At 45.4% G+C, this 21,214-nt stretch overlaps 1 protein-coding gene across 2 annotated transcripts in view; it reads right to left on the bottom strand.

Annotated features, from left to right (window-relative positions):
* Window positions 1-880: 880 nt before the first annotated feature.
* The window catches only part of PIP5KL1 (phosphatidylinositol-4-phosphate 5-kinase like 1), a 33,277-nt gene continuing 12,943 nt past the window's right edge, over window positions 881-21,214 (bottom strand). For both annotated transcript variants that reach the window (XM_077283879.1, XM_077283880.1), the window contains 10 exons: window positions 20,814-20,987; window positions 19,763-19,816; window positions 19,307-19,461; window positions 18,634-18,758; window positions 8,331-8,365; window positions 6,227-6,282; window positions 6,031-6,143; window positions 4,045-4,207; window positions 3,120-3,802; window positions 881-2,324 (listed from right to left, as the gene is read on the bottom strand). In XM_077283879.1, coding sequence (XP_077139994.1) covers window positions 3,370-3,802; window positions 4,045-4,207; window positions 6,031-6,143; window positions 6,227-6,282; window positions 8,331-8,365; window positions 18,634-18,758; window positions 19,307-19,461; window positions 19,763-19,816; window positions 20,814-20,987 — 1,308 coding nt within the window. In that variant the 3' untranslated portion in view covers window positions 881-2,324; window positions 3,120-3,369. The remainder of the gene's footprint in view (window positions 2,325-3,119; window positions 3,803-4,044; window positions 4,208-6,030; window positions 6,144-6,226; window positions 6,283-8,330; window positions 8,366-18,633; window positions 18,759-19,306; window positions 19,462-19,762; window positions 19,817-20,813; window positions 20,988-21,214) is intronic.

Consider the following 21,214-nt stretch of genomic DNA (forward strand, 5'->3'; position numbering starts at 1 on the left):
CTGCTGCAACAATTAGGCTTCTCCATAGTCGGATATATCCGTCATTGGTCGTTAAGGGGTTAACCTCACATCATTTACCTCTTTATAAAACCACTTTTTAAAGAAATCCGTTCCCTTTGGACAAGATGGATGTCTCTATCTCTGGTCGTATTTCAGCACCTACACTTTGTACAGTATTATTGGGATACTCCTCCCCACAGAATCCCAGCATGGGCATCTATGACCGCCTGTGCAAAATGGATGGAAATTGAAAAACTCTGGCTTGCACAAGCGCACCCTAAGGGTATGTCTCCACGTTCAGGATTGCATCAGGATTTGGTCAGGATTTTCCATCAGTATTTGTAAGCCAAAACCAGGAGTGGGTGATAAATGCAGAAGTGGTGCATATGCTTCTATTATACTTTTCCTCTGATTGTTCCACTCCTGGTTTTGGCTTACAAATACTGATGGAAAATCCTGACCAAATCCTGATGCAATCCTGAACATGGAGACATACCCTAACTGTCTGATATGGAGCATTTCGTATAACCCCTCTTTCAAGAAACTTCTAGGCCCAATGAGCGTTACCAGGAACATTTCGAGGAATTGCACTTAAAAATTAAAATCAGTATGAGTGTTCACCAAACAGCTAAAGGCACATGCAGTCATATCGGAGGAGAGGGAGGTGTAGCTGAATGTCGGCAAATTCATTCACTTCCACACTGAGAAGCGAGCGGTGCAGTTAAGTAACACCCATCTTTCCCATTAATTAGAATAGGACAGGTGCAGAACATCTCCTGCACCCCACTTCTCAATTCATGGATTTGTGGCTAAAAAAATTATGTTTTTAAACAGTTTTGCGAGCAATAGTGCAAAACAAAAGCTATAGAAGGCAAACGGTGCAACATTTTTAATGAACCAAATGACAAATTATTTTTAGACCCAATTGCATTTAAAAATAAATTGAATCAGATAGAAATGTGACGACCCGTATCACAGCTTTAGGGCCTGTAATATTATAAATTCTAATTGACAAGGCAAGAGTCAGTGATGTCTGCTTACTTTTTCTTTTTCTTAAGCCTTATAAATATTGTATTAATTACAGAAAAGTTCCTTTAATTCATCATCAAAAGGCACAATAATATCAAATATTCTGGATTGTGACAGGTAAATTACAATTTCATAATTAGTAAAGATTCTTAAAGGGATTGTCCTATAATTAGGATATTTCATCAAATCTCAGAGGGTGGGAGTCCAATACCCAGCATCACCAAGATCCGGACATAATGTTGCCCACCACCTACACTGATACTGGGGCAGAGGGGTCTTTGGACCCCCTTAGCCATCACTGCTACCTTTGTTCCCTCTATACCATAACTGAGGAATAACAAAAGAAAAAGGAATATAGTCAGCTTACCGGTCTGGGACGGTATCCCCAGACCTGCCAACGCCCAGCACGGTTCAGGGTGAGCGCCCACAGCAAATGAAGACAAAAAGAGAAATGATCCAGCTGGAGGTGGAGGCAGTTCAAACTTTGTGAGACTTTATTAGACAACTAAACCGATAAATAGTTCTTCAAAATGAAAAATCTTTACATAGCAAACAATCCATGGATCATGAGTAAGACTTCATAGTTGAAACGCGTTGATCCTCCTCACTGGTGTGCCAGGTGTTTGCTATGTAAAGATTTTTCATTTTGAAGAACTATTTATCGGTTTAGTTGTCTAATAAAGTCTCACAAAGTTTGAACTGCCTCTACCTCCAGCTGGATCATTTCTCTTTTTGTCTTCATAACTGAGGAATGGCAGACTATCCCAGCTAAGTATTCTGTTTCCTGCCTTGAGAAACTGTAGATTATGAGATGTTTTTGCAGTCCATTAGCGGATTATTGGAATTTCTGAACTAAAGGAGTTTTTAAATTGTGTTAAACCGTAGCATAGATATTTCTGAGCTGCAGTCCATTATTGTATTGAGGATCACGCTCTTACAACCCAGTGAGGTGAGCTTGGATGTGTACGTACCCACAAAGGAGAGGCGGCCATTGAGTAGACGACTAACGCAGGTAACGGTGACTTTGTTGATTGAGTCACTATAATAGCGACGTGGGGCAAAAGACAGTCTTACCGACTTTCTATTGAGTGCGTATTCTATGAGGGAGGTTTCAGCAGCTGGAACCGACACTGCCCAAAACTTTCAAGATTTCAAAAGTTTTATGAAAGTGCAGTTATTTTCTAAAAATCAGGCTGAGCTGCAATACCAGACTTGGCCTGTGGACAAGAGTGGCGCTGTTACTGAAAATAAAGCCAATGCTTGGTCTCAAAAATCCACTATTAAGAGATGTGAATCTGCATTTAAAGGGAACCTGTCACCACGTTTTTGGAAGATGGGATAAAAATAGCGTTAAATAGGGGCAGAGGTGGGCGTTACATTAGTGTGTGTGTTATGCGTTTATTACCCACCTAAGTTGCCGAAATAACTTTGCAAAGTCTCCGTTTTCGCCTGTCAATCAGGCTGGTCAGGTCGCATGGGCGTTGTCTTCCCCCAGATTTGGCGTAGTTTTCCGTTGGTGGCGTAGTGGTGTGCGCATGCCCAAAGTCCGGAATCCTCTTCCAGGGGATTTAAAATAGCGCGGTGTTCGTTATTGCATTGGTGATCGGTGGGCGCGGCCATCTTCCTTTGGCCGCGCGTGCGCAGAAGCGGCGCTCTGCTGGCCGCGGCTTCAGGAAAATGGCCGCCGCGATCTCCATCTGCGCACGCGCGGCATCCCGCGGCCATTTTCCTGAAGCCGCGGCCAGCAGAGCGCCGCTTCTGCGCACGCGCGGCCAAAGGAAGATGGCCGCGCCCACCGATCACCAATGCAATAACGAACACCGCGCTATTTTAAATCCCCTGGAAGAGGATTCCGGACTTTGGGCATGCGCACACCACTACGCCACCAACGGAAAACTACGCCAAATCTGGGTGAAGACACCACGCCCATGTGACCTGACCAGCCTGATTGACAGGCGAAAACGGAGACTTTGCAAAGTTATTTCGGCAACTTAGGTGGGTAATAAACGCATAACACACACACTAATGTAACGCCCACCTCTGCCCCTATTTAACGCTATTTTTATCCCATCTTCCAAAAACGTGGTGACAGGTTCCCTTTAAGGAAGGGGAAGTCTCCCCATATAAGAGAGTAAGTAATCCCATTGGAAGCTCGCCCTCTAGTGGTGGCTTTTCAGAACCACACCCTAAAGTAGTTTTTGGCATAAGCTCATGCATATTCCATTATCAGATCCGTGAGAGATTTACCTAAAAGCTTTACATAAAATGAAGCGTCATCTCCCAAGGCCAAGGATATATAGAAATAGTTTCACAGTAATTGACTTTGGCGCTAACATCCAGCTACACGGTATGAGTCTGCACCCAGTGACACAGCCGCTGTGAGTAGCGAGAGGGGCTGACGGTGGAGAACTCCTGCCCGTGGTAACGCATGCTCTTCCACAAATGTTCCAGTCTTTTCTTCAGGCCATAGACGGTGAATATGTCAATGATTCCAATGAAGTATCTCAGTTCCGGCCCGTCCATCACGTGCAGAGGGTTCTTGTAATTGGGAAGTAGGCGGCGATTTTGGGCCATAACCTCAGAGATATCGGACACGGTGCTCACTTGCTGCCCAATTTTCTTCATGTGTGCGCGTCTAGTAGAAGTCACATCTGGGGCGTCGCTAAGCTCGGTCCCATCGTCTTCTTTATCTGTGGATTCACTTTCTTCCTCTACAGTTCCGGGCACAGAAGCGCACTGAGATGTAGTGGGACTACCAGTCCCATTCACAGACCTGGAGGGTGCGGAGAATTAGAAAAGGTTTAGGAAAAGGATCTTATTTCCCACCCGAAACAACACCCCTCTTCTCTATGTGGCTACGTCTGGTATTGCAGCTCCATTCTATTTTACTGTATGACTGTGAGCTGCAATACCGGACCCAACCCATAGAAAAGAGTGGCGCTGTTTCAAGATAGTATTTGATGTATGCTTACAATGTAATTGCTCAGTGAAGTATTGAAACGGGAGACACCTCACCTTTTAGTGCGGACTATTAGGTTGGCCAAAGACCAGCTCTGGTTTTTCTCATCTTGATGTAAAGGCTGAAATCCAACCAGAAGACTGTAATCCAGGACATTGAGCTCCTTTAAGAAAAGCGTGTCCAGCTCCGTCTGACGAAGAAGCCAGGAACGTTGTTGATCTGGAGGAGAAGCGGGAAGTAAAACTGGATGGGATTAGCTGCTGATGGCAACCAATCAGAGGGTAGATTTTATTTTCCTAAAGGCCTTTGAAACATGAGCAGTGGAATCTCATTGGTTGCTAGGGGCACCTCCCCCCACACTCACTTTACGCTAGGTGTTGATTAACTCCTCCCACAGGACTTGTGCTTACTAACATGTCCCTCAGCGTTTCCCCTCTTGTGACTCCATGGTCGCCTTCCTTACACTTCCTGTTGCCCGGGTGGAGACCCCTAGATCCTCTCTTAGTTCCAAAGTATTTGTTTTATCATACAGAACTTCTTGTGGACACGTCCTCTAAATGTGTCAATCAGACACTCCCCACAGTACTTGGGTCCCAGGACCATTCCCTTTCTGACTCTATGACGGCTGACGCCACGCACTGGACTGCCTGATATGGTGATGTTCTTTTTTCACATTTAGCCTTTTGGCCCACTTTCCTGATATTGGTCTGCCCTTTTTCCTTCCATTTTGATGGCATATGTCGGCAGGTGAACCCTAAACGCTCCCTACACTACTCCAACAGGCTTATCTCTCTGCCGCAGTGGTAGCTTTGCCTTTCCATAGGAGCTATTTCTTGTAAAAAAACTCAATTATTTTTTTTTTTTTTTGGGGGGGGGGGGATTTATGCTTATTTCCTTTGCTGCAATTTAGTAGGCTTATCGGGGCCCCCTAGCTAGCATTAGCCCCTTTACTTATATAGGGGCACTCCCGCACTATATGGTACTCTGGGGACGCCCAGAGTTTACCTGCTGCCTTGCTCTGTGTACATAAGCTATTGTGTACACAAGCCATTGTTCCTGCATATGTGTGGTGCTATTTGTGATACATCATTGTACCCTAGGTTGTCCTTCTATATATTTCATGATAGTACCAATAGTGTGTTGGTGGCGTGATTTACGATATACTATTGTACCTTAAGCTGTCTCTATATATTGACTTATTATAGGACTAGTGGTGTGTTGGTTGTATTTTAATATGTTTTTACTTGTGTTTTCTGTCTTCCCTAATAAAAATTTTGTATTTTTGGTATTTAATTGTATTTTGGGAGTGCGCCCTATATGCATAGTCTCTTTTCTTGTTTGTCTGATATATGCTGCTGCTATGCATTGAGTTGCACCCCTCACTATACTTACCCTATAGGTTGTGATTGGCTCCTTGCCCATTGGTAGTGCTCCCTAGCTTTCCCCCTTTTTTGCTCTAAATGTGTCAATACACATTAATGGAAAGTTGTTAGATCTGCTGATTTTGGCAGTACAGGTCAACCATCCTATCTATATTCGGGCATCCCAACACGAAGGATAGGGGATACTGATTTCTACCAGAGACCAACAAGCATTAAAAGGTACATGGTCACTTTAATAGTGATCACACGGACAGTAACTGTGAGAAAACCTGGAAGTGTTTAATTTCCCTGCAGCGCTCCCGTAGCGAAAATGAAGTATTACACCGCTCCAATTGAAATCTATGTGCTGCCAGTATAAGGTTCTTATTATTTTCCAGCAAATGTCTATAAACAAGTTATTTTTATGAAATACTTATAGATGTTTCTTTTTTTTTTTTTTTAATTTAGGACCTTTGCTTATTAGATTGACAATAGAGTCTATGTTTGTGGAGGACCCAACATGTCAGCCCATAAATTTTAAAAGGGACTGTGTGATGCTTCATTTTCCATGCGGGGGCGCAGCAGGGAAGTGATGCACTGGTTTCCAGATTCTTACTAGTTATTGGGGACTAGGCAGTGAGAGACACTGATCAGGTCACTATACTGGATTTGACAACATACCCAAACAGATAACATTTCCTTCAAAGTTTTGATCCTTGAAGACCTGCAGGACTCTACTGCCCTCCGGTTCTGGCTCAGTCCAGCGGCTCACGTGACAGCCTTTAATATCATAGCTGAAACCAGAGAAAAACTATTACCTACAAACCGGAAAGTCGATAAAGGGGGACAAAGGGGAAGTTACAACCCCCATCCTCACCGGCCAGTGATCCGCTCATCCGGGAAAAAGACGCTCTGCATAATGATGAAGTATTTCTGTAACGGAAGATAATAAACACGGATTAGTGATACAAAGCGCCATAGAAGCTGGCAGCATGTGAGCTGCGGGCTGCCATATTGCTGCACAAATACAGTACAGACCAAAAGTTTGGACACACCTTCTCATTTAAAGATTTTTCTGTATTTTCATGACTATGAAAATTGTACATTCACACTGAAGGCATCAAAACTATGAATTAACACATGTGGAATTATATACTTAACAAAAAAGTGTGAAACAACTGAAAATATGTCTTATATTCTAGGTTCTTCAAAATAGCCACCTTTTGCTTTGATGACTGCTTTGCACACTCTTGGCATTCTCTTGATGAGCTTCAAGAGGTAGTCACCGAGAATGGTTTTTACTTCACAGGTGTGCCCTGTCGGGTTTAATAAGTGGGATTTCTTGCCTTAAAAATGGGGTTGGGACCATCAGTTGTGTTGTGCAGAAGTCTGGTGGATACACAGCTGATAGTCCTACTGAATAGACAGTTAGAATTTGTATCATGGCAAGAAAAAAGCAGATAAGTAAAGAAAAACAAGTAGCCATCATTACTTTAAGAAATGAAGGTCAGTCAGTCTGAAAAATTGGGAATACATTGAAAGTGTCCCCAAGTACAGTGGCAAAGACCATCAAGTGCTACAAAGAAACTGGCTCACATGAGGAACACCCGAGGAAAGGAAGACCAAGAGTCGCCTCTGTTTCTGAGGATAAGTTTATCCGAGTCACCAGCCTCAGAAATCGCAGGTTAACAGCAGCTCAGATTAGAGACCAGGTCAATGCCACACAGAGTTCTAGCAGCAGACACATCTCTACAACAACTGTTAAGAGGAGACTTTGTGTAGCAGACCTTCATGGTAAAATAGCTGCTGGGAAACCACTGCTAAGGACAGGAAACAAGCAGAAGAGACTTGTTTGGGCTAAAGAACACAAGGAATGGACATTAGACCAGTGGAAATCTGTGCTTTGGTCTGATGAGTCCAAATTTGAGATCTTCGGTTCCAACCACCGTGTCTTTGTGCGACGCAGAAAAGGTGAACGGATGGACTCTACATGCCTGATTGCCACCGTGAAGCATGGAGGAAGAGGTGTGATGGTGTGGGGGTGCTTTGCTGGTGACACCGTTGGGGATTTATTCAAAATTTTAGGCATACAGAACCAGCATGGCTACCACAGCATCGTGCAGCGGCATGCTATTCCATCCAGTTTGCGTTTAGTTGGACCATCATTTATTTTTCAACAGGACAATGACCCCAAACACACCTCCAGGCTGTGTAAGGGCTATTTGACCAAGAAGGAGAGTGATGTGGTGCTACGCCAGATGACCTGGCCTCCACAGTCACCAGACCTGAACCCAATCGAGATGATTTGGGGTGAGCTGGACCGCAGAGTGAAGGCAAAAGGGCCAACAAGTGCTAAGCATCTCTGGGAACTTCTTCAAGATTGTTGGAAGGCCATTTCCGGTGACTACCTCTTGAAGCTCATCAAGAGAATGCCAAGAGTGTGCAAATCAGTCATCAAAGCAAAAGGTGGCTACTTTGAAGAACCTAGAATATAAGACATAATTTCAGTTGTTTCACACTTTTTTGTTAAGTATATACCGTAATTCCACGTGTTAATTCATAGTTTTGATGCCTTCAGTGTGAATGTACAATTTTCATAGTCATGAAAATACAGAAAAATCTTTAAATGAGAAGGTGTGTCCAAACGTTTGGTCTGTACTGTATACCACTTCCCATGGCGTATGTGCCCAATGTGCAGCCCTGACGTATGCCATTGTATATTATACAGTCAGGTCTATAGAAGACATATGCTGTACATGATGTCCGAACGTAGTGTGAACACAGCCCAGGGGCACACTGTTAGTGGTGTCATCCTGCCTATCCAGACTTCAGCAGCACAGACATTATACTGATACAACTATCCACATCTGAGAACTAGACATTGTGGCCTCTAGATTTAACTCTACTGAAAGGAATCAGAGATTTTAAAAATGATAATTAAAACTTGACATACAATGAAGACAGAACACGTGGCTTCTTACCTTTTTCTCCTGAGCTCTGGTGATACTGTGCACACCTAGAGAAAAAGACAAGAAAAGTGACATGATTCAGGTGTCAATGGTTGCTGACATATAGGCATATATATTGTAGCAAAGCTGGGTAGGACGGGGTTAAATCCCAACTCTGCAGGGTTTGATTAGAGGCACCTGCATAGCCTATTACTAGAAGCAGGAAGTAGCCTCACTTGATGTGCAGTGTGCTGGGGAACTGAGCAGGGTGTAGATTCTGCTGGGAGCTGCAGAGTACAGTTTGTGGCAGACTAAACTGAGCCAGGTGAAGTGATAAGATTGCCGCAGGGGCGAGAGACTGTGGTCTGTGTCTGGGAGGAGACGTGAGAAGACCTCTAGGTGCTGGTCTCTCTGACAAAGCTTGAGAGATGGGTGGACATTTATCTGAACAGGTGACCCGCATGTGCCTGTGTACGGACTGTTTATTCTGTTCCTTTAAGCCGGAGATAGGCTGTTTGTTTTCCGTTCTGCTGGAAGTTTATGCACTTCAATAAACCTCCCTGTCTGACCCAGAAACTATGTGCCTGTGTAAATGCTGCCAGCTGCCTAAAAGTGAGTAAATCCTTACAATTGGTGTTTTGGCTGTGGGCAAAAATCCCAAGAAGCACAGATTGTGGGATAAAGTCTGTATGTCCTGGGTAAAGGCAGCGTCAGCATTGCACAACACGGTCAGATAGTACGGAGGAGCTTGTGAAGCAATTAGTCTAGGTGCAGCAACAGCAAATGGCTGTCTTAGCGGAAACTATCCAGGGCAGGGAGACTGCACTTTCCACCAGCTAAAAGAATGGTATCAATGTGAGAACAGTATGGGAGACCTTGCAGAAAATGACTGGAGGATGAAGTTGGGGCATTCCTGGCTGTATTTGAGAGGGTGGCAGACAGGGAAAAACTGCCCCTGGAGCAATGGGCGGAGGTCCTGGCACCGTATCTTACTGGGGAACCACAGAATGCGTATTATGAACGTGTTCTGCAGATGCCAAGGAGTACGGCATAGTGAAGGCTGAGATTATGGCACCTTTGGGTGTAAACCTGGAGGTTCAGGCACAACGGGTGCACCTCTGGTGTGACCAAAAAGACAAATCTCACCGGTCTCAGACGGTTGAGCGGATGCAAAAATGGCTACAGCCCAGGCCTGCTCTCCAGCAAAGATGGTGGAAAGTGTGTTAGTGGACAGAGTTATCCATTCACTACCGAAATCTGTGCCATAATGCAGATGACCTAGTGAGTTTGGTGGAAAGATACTTTGCTGCAGAGAACTCCCTGAGCAGTCAAGGAAGCCCGAGTTCACCTGTCAGGGAAACCCACCAAAGTAGGGGTCCAAGGCCACATGCGAAGTGTGCACAAAGACCCTAGAGGGGTCAGAGCTGGGTTCAGGGGGTACACCTTGTCACATATATCAGCCTATTGTCCCTTGACCTCAGAGTCGATAGACTGCAGCAATAGCCGGCACTACTCCTACTTCGCCTACCCTGTCTACAGTGCTGTTCCTCATCCTGATAAGGGGCCTCCGGTGTGCCAAGTAACTGGACTTTTGGACTCCGGGAGTTTAGTGACCCTGGTAGGGGCCACACTTTGACATGTGCCAGTTCCTGGGAAGGTGGTAGGCATCAGGTGTCTTTCTGGAGAACAATCTCAGATATAGTGTACCGAAATCTTCATATTCTGAGAACTGACAATATAATGGATACGATCCTAAAAGATGGTATCAGAATAGTATCTCTTCGTGTACCTACAATCGGTAATTGTCTGTCACAAAGTTTATACTGCCTAAATCAAAATCCTCTCCCCGCCATTGGCTATGTATGATACGATATTTTAAATGTGGACAGTTCTCATGCAAAACAAGCAAACATTAAAGGGAACCTGTCACCACGTTTTTGGAAGATGGGATAAAAATAGCGTTAAATAGGGGCAGAGGTGGGCGTTACATTAGTGTGTTTGTTATGCGTTTATTACCCACCTAAGTTGCCGAAATACCTTTGCAAAGTCTCCGTTTTCGCCTGTCAATCAGGCTGGTCTGGTCAAAAGGGCGTCTTGTCTTCCCCCAGATTTTGCGTAGTTTTCCGTTGGTGGCCGCGGGATGCCGCGCGTGCGCAGATGGATATCGCGGCGGCCATTTTCCTGAAGCCGCGGCCAGCAGAGCGCCGCTTCTGCGCACGCGCGGCCAAAGGAAGATGGCCGCGCCCACCGATCACCAATGAAATAACGAACAGCGCGCTCTTTTAAATCCCCTGGCAGAGGATTCGGGACCTTGGGCATGCGCACACCACTACGCCACCAACGGAAAACTACGCAAAATCTGGGGGAAGACAAGACGCCCTTTTGACCAGACCAGCCTGATTGACAGGCGAAAACGGAGACTTTGCAAAGGTATTTCGGCAACTTAGGTGGGTAATAAACGCATAACAAACACACTAATGTAACGCCCACCTCTGCCCCTATTTAACGCTATTTTTATCCCATCTTCCAAAAACGTGGTGACAGGTTCCCTTTAAAAAAGAAAAAATATATATTTCTTGTTCAGATGGTAGGAAATCATTAAAAACGAAACATTTTCTAAACTGCAACTCAGATTTTGTAGTGTAAATTCTAGAATGTCAGATTTATAATTTGAAGTACCAGTATATAATTGTGTATAAGCATAGTTTTTCACCCCATTTTTCATGCTGAAAAAGCCCCTCTTGGCTTATACTCGAGTGAGGGTACCACTTACTGGAGCAGAGGGTCACAGGAGACCGGAGCCGGCAGCTGTGGCTAACACCTGGGCCCGCTGCTAAAGAGAAATTAATATTCACTGCTCTCCACGATGGGTTCAAGCTCCATGCATACCAGGATGGGGATGAGGGAGCCATGCATACAAAGATGGGGATGAGGGGGCCATGCATACAAAGATGGGGATGAGGCGGCCATGCATACAAAGATGGGGATGAAGGGGCCATGCATACAAAGATGGGGATGAGGAAGCCATGCATACAAAGATGGGGATGAGGGGGCCATGCATACAAAGATGGGGTTGATGCGGCCATGCGTACAAAGATGGGGATGAGGCGGCCATGCGTACAAAGATGGGGATGAGGCTGCCATGCATACAAAGATGGGGATGAGGGGACCATGCATACAAAGATGGGGATGAGGGGGCCATGCGTACAAAGATGGGGATGAGGCGGCCATGCGTACAAAGATGGGGATGAGGCGGCCATGCGTACAAAGATGGAGATGAGGCTGCCATGCATACAAAGATGGGGATGAGGGGGCCATGCATACAAAGATGGGGATGAGGGGGCCATGCATACAAAGATGGGGATGAGGGGGCCATGCATACAAAGATGGGGATGAGGCGGCCATGCATACAAAGATGGGGATGAGGGGGCCATGCATACAAAGATGGGGATGAGGGGGCCATGCATACAAAGATGGGGATGAGGGGGCCATGCATACAAAGATGGGGGACCATGCATACAAAGATGGGCATGAGGGGGCCATGCATACAAAGATGGGGATGGGGGACCATGCATACAAAGATCGGCGTGAGGGAGCCATGCATACCAGGATGGGGGTGAGGGGGCCATGCATACAAGGATGGGGATGAGGGGGCCATGCATACAAGGATGGGGATGAGGGGGCCATGCATACAAGGATGGGGATGAGGGGGCCATGCATACAAGGATGGGGATGAGGGGGCCATGCATACAAGGATGGGGATGAGGGGGCCATGCATACAAAGATGGGGATGAGGGGGCCATGCGTACCAGGATGGGGATGAGGGGGCCATTCGTACCAGGATGGGGATCAGAGGACCATGCGCACCAGGATGGGGATGAGAGGGCCTCGCATACCAGGATGGGGAAGAGGGGGCCATGCATACTAGGATAGGGATGACGGGGGCCATTCATACCAGGATGGGGATGAGGGGACCATGCATACCAGGATGGGGATGAGGGGGCCATGCATACCAGGATGGGGATGAGGGGGCCATGCATACCAGGATGGGGATGAGGGGACCATGCATACCAGGATGGGGATGAGGGGGCCTCGCATACCAGGATGAGGATGATTGGGCCATGCGTACCAGGATGGGGATGAGGGGGCCATGCGTACCAGGATGGGGATGAGGGGGCCATGCGTTCCAGGATGGGGATCAGAGGACAATGCGTACCAGGATGGGAATGAGAGGGCATCGCATACAGGATAGGGATGAGGGGGCCATGCATACCAGGATGGGGATGAGGGGGCCATGCATACCAGGATGGGGATGACAGGGCCTTGCGTACCACGATGGGGATGAGAGGACCATGCGTACCAGGATGGGGATGAGACGACCATGCGTACCAGGATGGGGATTAGAGGGCCTCGCATACAAGGATGGGGAAGAGGGGGTCTCGCATACCAGGATGGGGATGAGGGGGCCTCGCATACCAGGATAGAGATGAGGGGGCCATGCATACCAGGATGAGGGGACAATGAATACAAGGATGAAGATGAGGGGACAATGCATAACAGGATGAGGGGACAATGCATAACAGGATGAGGGGACAATGCATACTAGGATGAGGTTGAGGGGGCCATGCATACCAGGATGAGGATGAGGGAACAATGCATACCAGTATGAGGGGGCCATGTATACCAGGATGAGGATGAGGGAACAATGCATACCAGTATGAGGGGGCCATGTATACCAGGATGAGGAGACAATGCATACGAGGATGAGGGGACAATGCAAACCAGTATGAGGGGACAATACATACCAGGATGAGGATGAGGGGACAATGCAAACCAGTATGAGGGGACAATGCATACTAGGCTTATACTCAAGTCAATACGTTTTCCCAGTTTTTTTTTTTGTGGTAAAATTAGGTGCCTCGGCTTATATTCGGGTAGGCTTATACTAGAGTATATATGGCACATCGGTTCCACAACTAGAAAACTTAAAAATAGAATAAGGGAACACCTGTACGATATAGTTCAACCCACCGCTCAAAATGTTTCCAATGCCTCATACCATTTCATAAAATCACATAACAGAGACACCACAAATTGTGTAACATATGCGATCGAACATATTCCCAAACACATACGTGGAGGGGACAGAGACGCACCGTAACAGTGAAGCTTTCTGGATATAGACACACAAGTTCCTTATGGACTAAACTTGAAGCAAGAAATCATGCTGCACTACTAACTTCTGGCATATTTATTATTCTTTATTTATTGCTGTGTAGTCCTAAATTATCGCAACTGCATTTGTTATGTATATTAACATGTTGCTTTTAACCTCTCTATTACACCACAGCTGTGATTTCATTTGATCATTATGTTAATTATCGCGGTAATTCAGAAACCCTCTCCCTTTTCTTATCTCACCAAACCGAGTCTAAGAACACACAGTGTTCGACAAGCATTCGGTGTTTCATATTTCTTGCACTTTCCAAACCTCCAACTATGCCTATATGGTGTGTCATGACAATGCCATTTTTTAAATGCCTTGGATTTTTTTTTTTCCAGAGCTGGATTTTTGCTTCCACATATTCATGAACATGCCAAAAAATGTCCGTGACCAGGGTCGACATTGAACTTGTCAGATCTTATAATTGTCGGTCGTGATTTGCCTCTGTTTTGGGATTTGTGGGGGTAAGCGATACCGACTGGTAGCTCGGCTGACAACCGAACTACAGTGATAAAAACCTCATCACATACCACAGCTGGCAAGTTGTCCTTGTCTGTATGGGTTTCCAATAAGGATATGGAAGCATCCCCTAAAGTAAATATCCCTGAGCTGGATGTGTCGAGGAAAAGTTTTGGAACTGCCCAACTCAGGAACTTACAGTACAGACCAAAAGTTTGGACACACCTTCTCATTTAAAGATTTTTCTGTATTTTCATGACTATGAAAATTGTACATTCACACTGAAAGCATCAAAACTATGAATTATCACATGTGGAATTATATACTTAACAAAAAAGTGTGAAACAACTGAAAATATGTCTTATATTCTAGGTTCTTCAAAGTAGCCACCTTTTGCTTTGATGACTGCTTTGCACACTCTTGGCATTCTCTTGATGAGCTTCAAGAGGTAGTCACCGGGAATGGTCTTCCAACAATCTTGAAGGAGTTCCCAGAGATGCTTAGCACTTGTTGGCCCTTTTGCCATCACTCTGCGGACCAGCTCACCCCAAACCATCTTGATCGGGTTCAGGTCTGGTGACTGTGAAGGCCAGCTCATCTGGCGTAGCACCCCATCACTCTCCTTCTTGGTCAAATAGCCCTTACACAGCCTGGAGGTGTGTTTGGGGTCATTGTCCTGTTGAAAAATAAATGATGGTCCAACTAAACGCAAACCGGATGGAATAGCATGCCGCCACAAGATGCTGTGGTAGCCATGCTGGTTCAGTATGCCTTCAATTTTGAATAAATCCCCAACAGTGTCACCAGCAAAGCACCCCCACACCATCACACCTCCTCCTCCATGCTTCACGGTGGGAACCAGGCATGTAGAGTCCATCCGTTCACCTTTTCTGCGTCGCACAAAGACACAGTGGTTGGAACCAAAGATCTCAAATTTTGACTCATCAGACCAAAGCACAGATTTCCACTGGTCTAATGTCCATTCCTTGTGTTCTTTAGCCCAAACAAGTCTCTTCTGCTTGTTGCCTGTCCTTAGCAGTGGTTTCCTAGCAGCTATTTTACCATGAAGGCCTGCTGCACAAAGTCTCCTCTTAACAGTTGTTGTAGAGATGTGTCTGCTGCTAGAACTCTGTGTGGCATTGATCTGGTCTCTAATCTGAGCTGCTGTTAACCTGCAACTTCTGAGGCTGGTGACTCGGATAAACTTATCCTCAGAAGCAGAGGTGACTCTTGGTCTTCCTTTCCTGGGGCGGTCCTCATGTGAGCCAGTTTCTTTGTAGCGCTTGATGGTTTTTGCCACTGCACTTGGGGGACACTTTCAAAGTTTTCCCAATTTTTCAGACTGACTGACCTTCATTTCTTAACCCCTTCATGACCTTGGGATTTTTCGTTTTTCCGTGTTCGTTTTTCACTCCCCTCCTTCCCAGAGCCATAACTTTTTTATTTTTCCGTCAATTTGGCCATGTGAGGGCTTATTTTTTGCGGGAAGAGTTGTACTTTTGAACGACATCATTGGTTTTAGCATGTCGTGTACTAGAAAACAGGAAAAAAATTCCAAGTGCAGTGAAATTGCAAAAAAAGTGCAGTCCCACACTTGTTTTTTTTCCTTTTTTGCCAGGTTCACTAAATGCTAAGACCTGTCATTATGATTCTCCAGGTCACTACGAGTTCATAGACACCTAACATGACTAGGTTATTTTTTACCTAAGTGGTGAAAAAAATTTCCAAACTTTGCTAAAAAAAAAAAAATAAAAAAATAAAATTTGCGCCATTTTCCGATACTCGTAGCGTCTCCATTTTTCATGATCTGGGGTCAGTTGAGGGCTTATTTTTTGTGTGCAGAGCTGGCGTTTTTAATGATAGCATTTTGGTGCAGATACGTTCTTTTGATCGCCCGTTATTGCATTTTAATGCAATGTCGCGGCGACCAAAAAAACGTAATTCTGGCGTTTTGAATTTTTTTCTCGCTACGCTGTTTAGCGATCAGGTTAATGCTTTTTTTTATTGATAGATCGGGCGATTCTGAACGCGGCGATACCAAATATGTGTAGGTTTGATTTTTTTTTTAATTTATTTTGATTGGGGCGAAAGGGGGGCGATTTAAACTTTTTTTTTTTTTTACTTTTGCCATGCTTCAATAGCCTCCATGGGAGGCTAGAAGCAGGCACAGCACGATCGGCTCTGCTACATAGCAGCGATCTGCTGTTCGCTGCTATGTAGCAGAAAATCAGGTGTGCTGTGAGCGCCGACCACAGGGTGGCGCTCACAGCTGCCGGGGATCTGTAACCATAGAGGTCTCAAGGACCTCTATGGTTACAATACTGAAGCATCGCCGACCTCCGATCATGTGACGGGGGTCGGTGATGCCGTCATTTCCGGCCGCCCGGCCGGATGCGGTAGTTAAATGCCGCTGTCTGCGTTTGACAGCGGCATTTAACTAGTTAATAGGAGCGGGCAGATCACGATTCAAAACAGCTGACATGTCCCGGCTTTGATGTGGGCTCACCGCCGGAGCCCGCATCAAAGAGGGGCTTCTGACCTCGGACGTACTATCCCGTCCGAGGTCAGAAGGGGGTTAAAGTAATAATGGCCACTCGTTTTTCTTTACTTAGAATTTGTACTATGGAAAGAAAAAAGCAGCTAACAGTCTATTCAGTAGGACTATCAGCTGTGTATCCACCAGACTTCTGCACAACACAACAGATGGTCCCAACTCCATTTATAAGGCAAGAAATCCCACTTATTAAACCTGACAGGGCAACCTGTGAAGTGAAAACCATTCCCGGTGACTACCTCTTGAAGCTCATCAAGAGAATGCCAAGAGTGTGCAAAGCAGTCATCAAAGCAAAAGGTGGCTACTTTGAAGAACCTAGAATATAAGACATATTTTCAGTTGTTTCACACTTTTTTGTTAAGTATATAATTCCACATGTGTTAATTCATAGTTTTGATGCCTTCAGTGTGAATGTACAATTTTCATAGTCATGAAAATACAGAAAAATCTTCAAATGAAAAGGTGTGTCCAAACTTTTGGTCTGTACTGTAACTCTGGAACTTAACTCTGGAAAATGTAAGAGTGGTAAATGTTGTTCTTCAGGATCCAGGAACCGGTGTTCAGTTTTCACATTTGGCCAGGCAAGGGGCCAGGTAAAAGAGCGCCTCAAGGCATGATCGAGGGAGTATAGTCCGGTGACTCCCGTGAAACCCCCGTGTGCGTCTTGGTGTCCACTGTGGAAAATACATTTCTTGCCAAGTGGCAAGTGTACTATGAAGTGATAGAAAAATTTAGTGAGGGCCACTATAAAGTTTACCAACTAGTGGAAAGGAAGCCCCAGCAGGTATGTCATACCAGCTTGTTCAAGCCTTGGCAGGACGGGGTTCATTGTGGGTTGACAGATGGTGCCCAGCCCTCGGCTTTGGGCAGAGAGGGAGGATATGTTGCAAAGCCGGGTAGGACAGGGTTAAATCCCTAATCTGCAGAGTTTGATTAGAAGCACCTGCATAGCTTTTTACTAGAAGCAGGAAGTAGGCTCACTTGGAGTGCAGTGTGCTGGAGAACTGAGCAGGGTGTAGATTCTGCTGGGAGCTGCAGAGTACAGTCTGTGGCAGACTAAACTGAGCCAGGTGAAGTGGTAGGATTGCCGCAGGGGTGAGAGACTGTGGTCTGTGTGTGGGAGGAGAAGTGTGAAGACCTCTAGGTGCTGGTGACAAAACTTGAAAGACGGGTGGACATTTTATCTGAACGTGTGAGCCCGCATGTGCCTGTATACGGACTGTTTATTTTGTTCCTTTATGCTGGAGATAGGCTGTTTCTTTTCTGTTCTGTTGGATGTATAAGCACTTCAATAAATCTTCCTGTTTAACACACACACACGTTACAGCTATGTATAATCTATATATCTATATAGACTCTTCAATATTGAAATTACAAGACCAAGAACTAAAAGTCATTGAATGACGGAAATCACAGAATGGATAGACAGGATAATAATTTGCAAATGATGACAAAATAGAAATAAAATTTTCAAACCATCTTGATTTATTCAGTCTGGAGTATGGGCCATGTGCAGAAAACCCGGCACTTACAGCATCGGCTGCTGTATCAGTGACGATATGAATGGTCGTCTGGGGAAGGTTGTGTCGCACTGAACGCACTTGGGTAAATTATCAAGATCCGCCGCTGGCTGCGTCTTGTGCAAGGACGTCATAGATCTGCCTGGCAGCGTGTTGCTTGTGCTACTGTGAGCAGCCTGTATGGCCTAAATGTGCTGCCATACCCTACAGCATCTCGGGATTCGTCTCCCATTGAGCACATCGGGGACGTAAAGGGTAGGTGATTACACATGAGCTGCCAGCAGCGGATCTTGATGATTTGCCCAAGTGCATTCAGAGTGGCAGAAACTTCCTCAAACAAACATTAATATCCTCAGTGATAGTGGCCAAGGTTGTAAGTGACGGGAATTTTCAAGTGGCACTCATACTCCAGGCTGAAAAAAAAACAAGATGTTTTGAGAATTTTATTTCCATGTTTCCATCATTTGCAGATCTGTAACCTGTCTATCCATCCTGTGATTTCCAGAATCCCCCCACTTTTCCTTCTTGGTACTGTAATTCCGATGTTAAGGGTATATGACCCTATCAAGTATTACTCACCCAGTATCTTCACCAGCAGGGAGTGCGGATAGGATTGGAAGTGCTGGATGTACTTGGGTAGTATCTGCAGGAGGAAGTGAACCTCTCTCTTACTCTGTGTCTTCAGAAAAAGCCGCTTGTCATTTCTGCAAAGAGAGACCCTTTTACTCCCAAATGTGAGATTCATCGTCGGAGCAGACAATTGTGAGATATTCCAGACATTCCACATGGCTCGAAATTCTGAAATCACATCTAACCATGCCTCTCTCCAGCGGTTGCAAGATTACAGCTCCCAGCATGCGCCTGACAGCATTTGACTTTCACAGTATTCTGGAAGTTGTAATTATACAACAGCTTGAGAGACTTGTGGTTAAAAGCCATTGATGTCTGACCCAACGCAAAAGTAGCAGAAGTCATGTATGATTTGGGTCATGATCGAGGGAGGAAAGTCGACCTTGGAGGAGTCAAGCGGTGATGACTTTACACCACTCCATCTGACACTTTTACACCACTCCATCTGACACTCTGCATTGTGCTTGGTGATGTAAGGCCGCATCCAGCTGCTCGGCCACGAAGCTCCTGGCAGGGGGCGCTGTGTTTGTGCTGATGTTAATACCAGAGAAGGTCTGGATTTTGCAATTATGGAGTCAGCAGAGCATTGGTGACTTTTTTGTACTTAACCCTTTATACTCACGTCAGGAAGAAGTCCGCTTTGCTCTTTGAGTTACTAATGAATTGAAGGTACAGTCCACAGGAAGACAGAGATCTCTGGTAACTTTCCTCTGATACACCCAGAGACTGACGAAAATGCTTGAACACCGGCCCCGCGTACGTCCTCATGTTATATCCCTGTAGGAAAAAGAACACCATGAAAATAGTTGTCAGCTTATTAGATTAACCTTTTAGATAATGTTGTATTTCTTAAGAAGGTCCCCATCTATTAATCTGATCACAGGGTGTCTTGCTGCTGCAACCCCCAGCAATCAGCTGTAAGAACCTGACCAGAAGTGTTCTATTTCCCTGCAGTGCCTCTGCAGGCGAAATGAAGCATAACACTCTTACCCATTGATATTTGAAAATGGGATTTAAGAATCAGAACCCCCTATAAAGAAGGATGGAGTAAAGGATAAAAATTAAACCCAAGACCTACCTCGTGACCCTGCGTGAGCTTAGCGCTGAAATCCTCATCTGTAAGAATCGGCTGCTACAAAAGAAAATTATTTTGAAGTTAACATGTACAAAACCACAAGTCGCCTCCAGTCACAAAGAAGCCAAAAAGCAGAGACAAAATCATTATAATACTGTTCTGTGATAGAAACAAGAGCTGGATTAGGACTTTCTGGATTAACAAATTAAAGGAATTTTACCAGATAACAGACATTTAGTGTCAAAGGAGAGCGATTCCCCCCCCCCCCCAACAGTCAAACAGGAGTCACCTCAAATCAATGTCTTTTCTGAGATAAAGACTCTGTTACATCAGGACCCTTCCTGCACTACCAGGATGATCAGAGGAGCTTCCCACATTTAAAAAAAATAAGACGAACCCTTTAATGCCTTTCCTTCCCAGGACGTTCTAGTATGTCATGGGGAGGGCGAGGGGGTTGACCCCACTACGCACCCCAAAAAATGCCCCTGTCAAACTTTGCCACATGCAGGGCTTTATAGAGGACCATAACTTTTTTTTTTTTTTTTTACTATATACTTCAATACTGCAGAATTATTATATAGTACCAGTGATAAACAATATTATATTTAGTCCCTTATTGGGGTAAAAAAAAATGAAGTGAAATGTAAAAAGAAAGTTTTATTTAGTGCTACTGAGTCGATTTATCAAAATATAACATTATCTAACCCATTAGATAAACATTTTTTGCTCACCCCAACCTCCCCCAAAACATGCATGCCACAGAAACAACCTCCTTTTTGACATTTCACCAAACTTGTATACTCACTGCGCAGCGCTGTACTCACTGCGCAGCGCTGTACTCGGCCTTCTCCTGCAATCACAGAGCCAATATATGGATGGGCAGCCACTGCTTCATTCCAAAAATTTGTGTAGGAACCCGATTCTTAGGGCCGGCGGGACCCCCAGCGATCGATAACTTTACACCTATACTGTGGTCAGGTAATAACGTGCCCAGTTGGGAATACCCCTTAAAGGGTCAGACAGATGCCCACAGCCCACATTCCACTCGGCTCACCGCGGCCTCGCTCTGGATGGCGTCCTGCACAGCATCTTTCAGTCCTTCTTTCAGATCGCAGGTCAGTGGGTAAAACTCGTGATCCTTATCGATTTCAAAAAGACCAAGTAGTTTCCATCTTTGTCGGAGTTTCCAGAAAAGTCCGCGTCTCCTCGAGCTTCCCCGTGACTCCCCCTAAGGAAAAATAAGGGGGAACATTATTTTTAGATGAACTGTACGGAGAGGATCAAACATATAAATCAATACAGCACCATGAACGGATATGGGAATGATGACGACGGCGAGATGTGAGCGGTGATAGACTGGACAGAGGTAGAGGGACGATCAGTGAGGCAGAAAATGACAGCACTGGCACAGTACCACTGAGCGCTCCATGGACGGGAGGCAGAGAATGAGGATGA

The sequence above is a fragment of the Ranitomeya variabilis genome, chromosome 2, assembly GCF_051348905.1.
Source record: "Ranitomeya variabilis isolate aRanVar5 chromosome 2, aRanVar5.hap1, whole genome shotgun sequence".
Lineage (NCBI taxonomy): Eukaryota > Metazoa > Chordata > Amphibia > Anura > Dendrobatidae > Ranitomeya > Ranitomeya variabilis.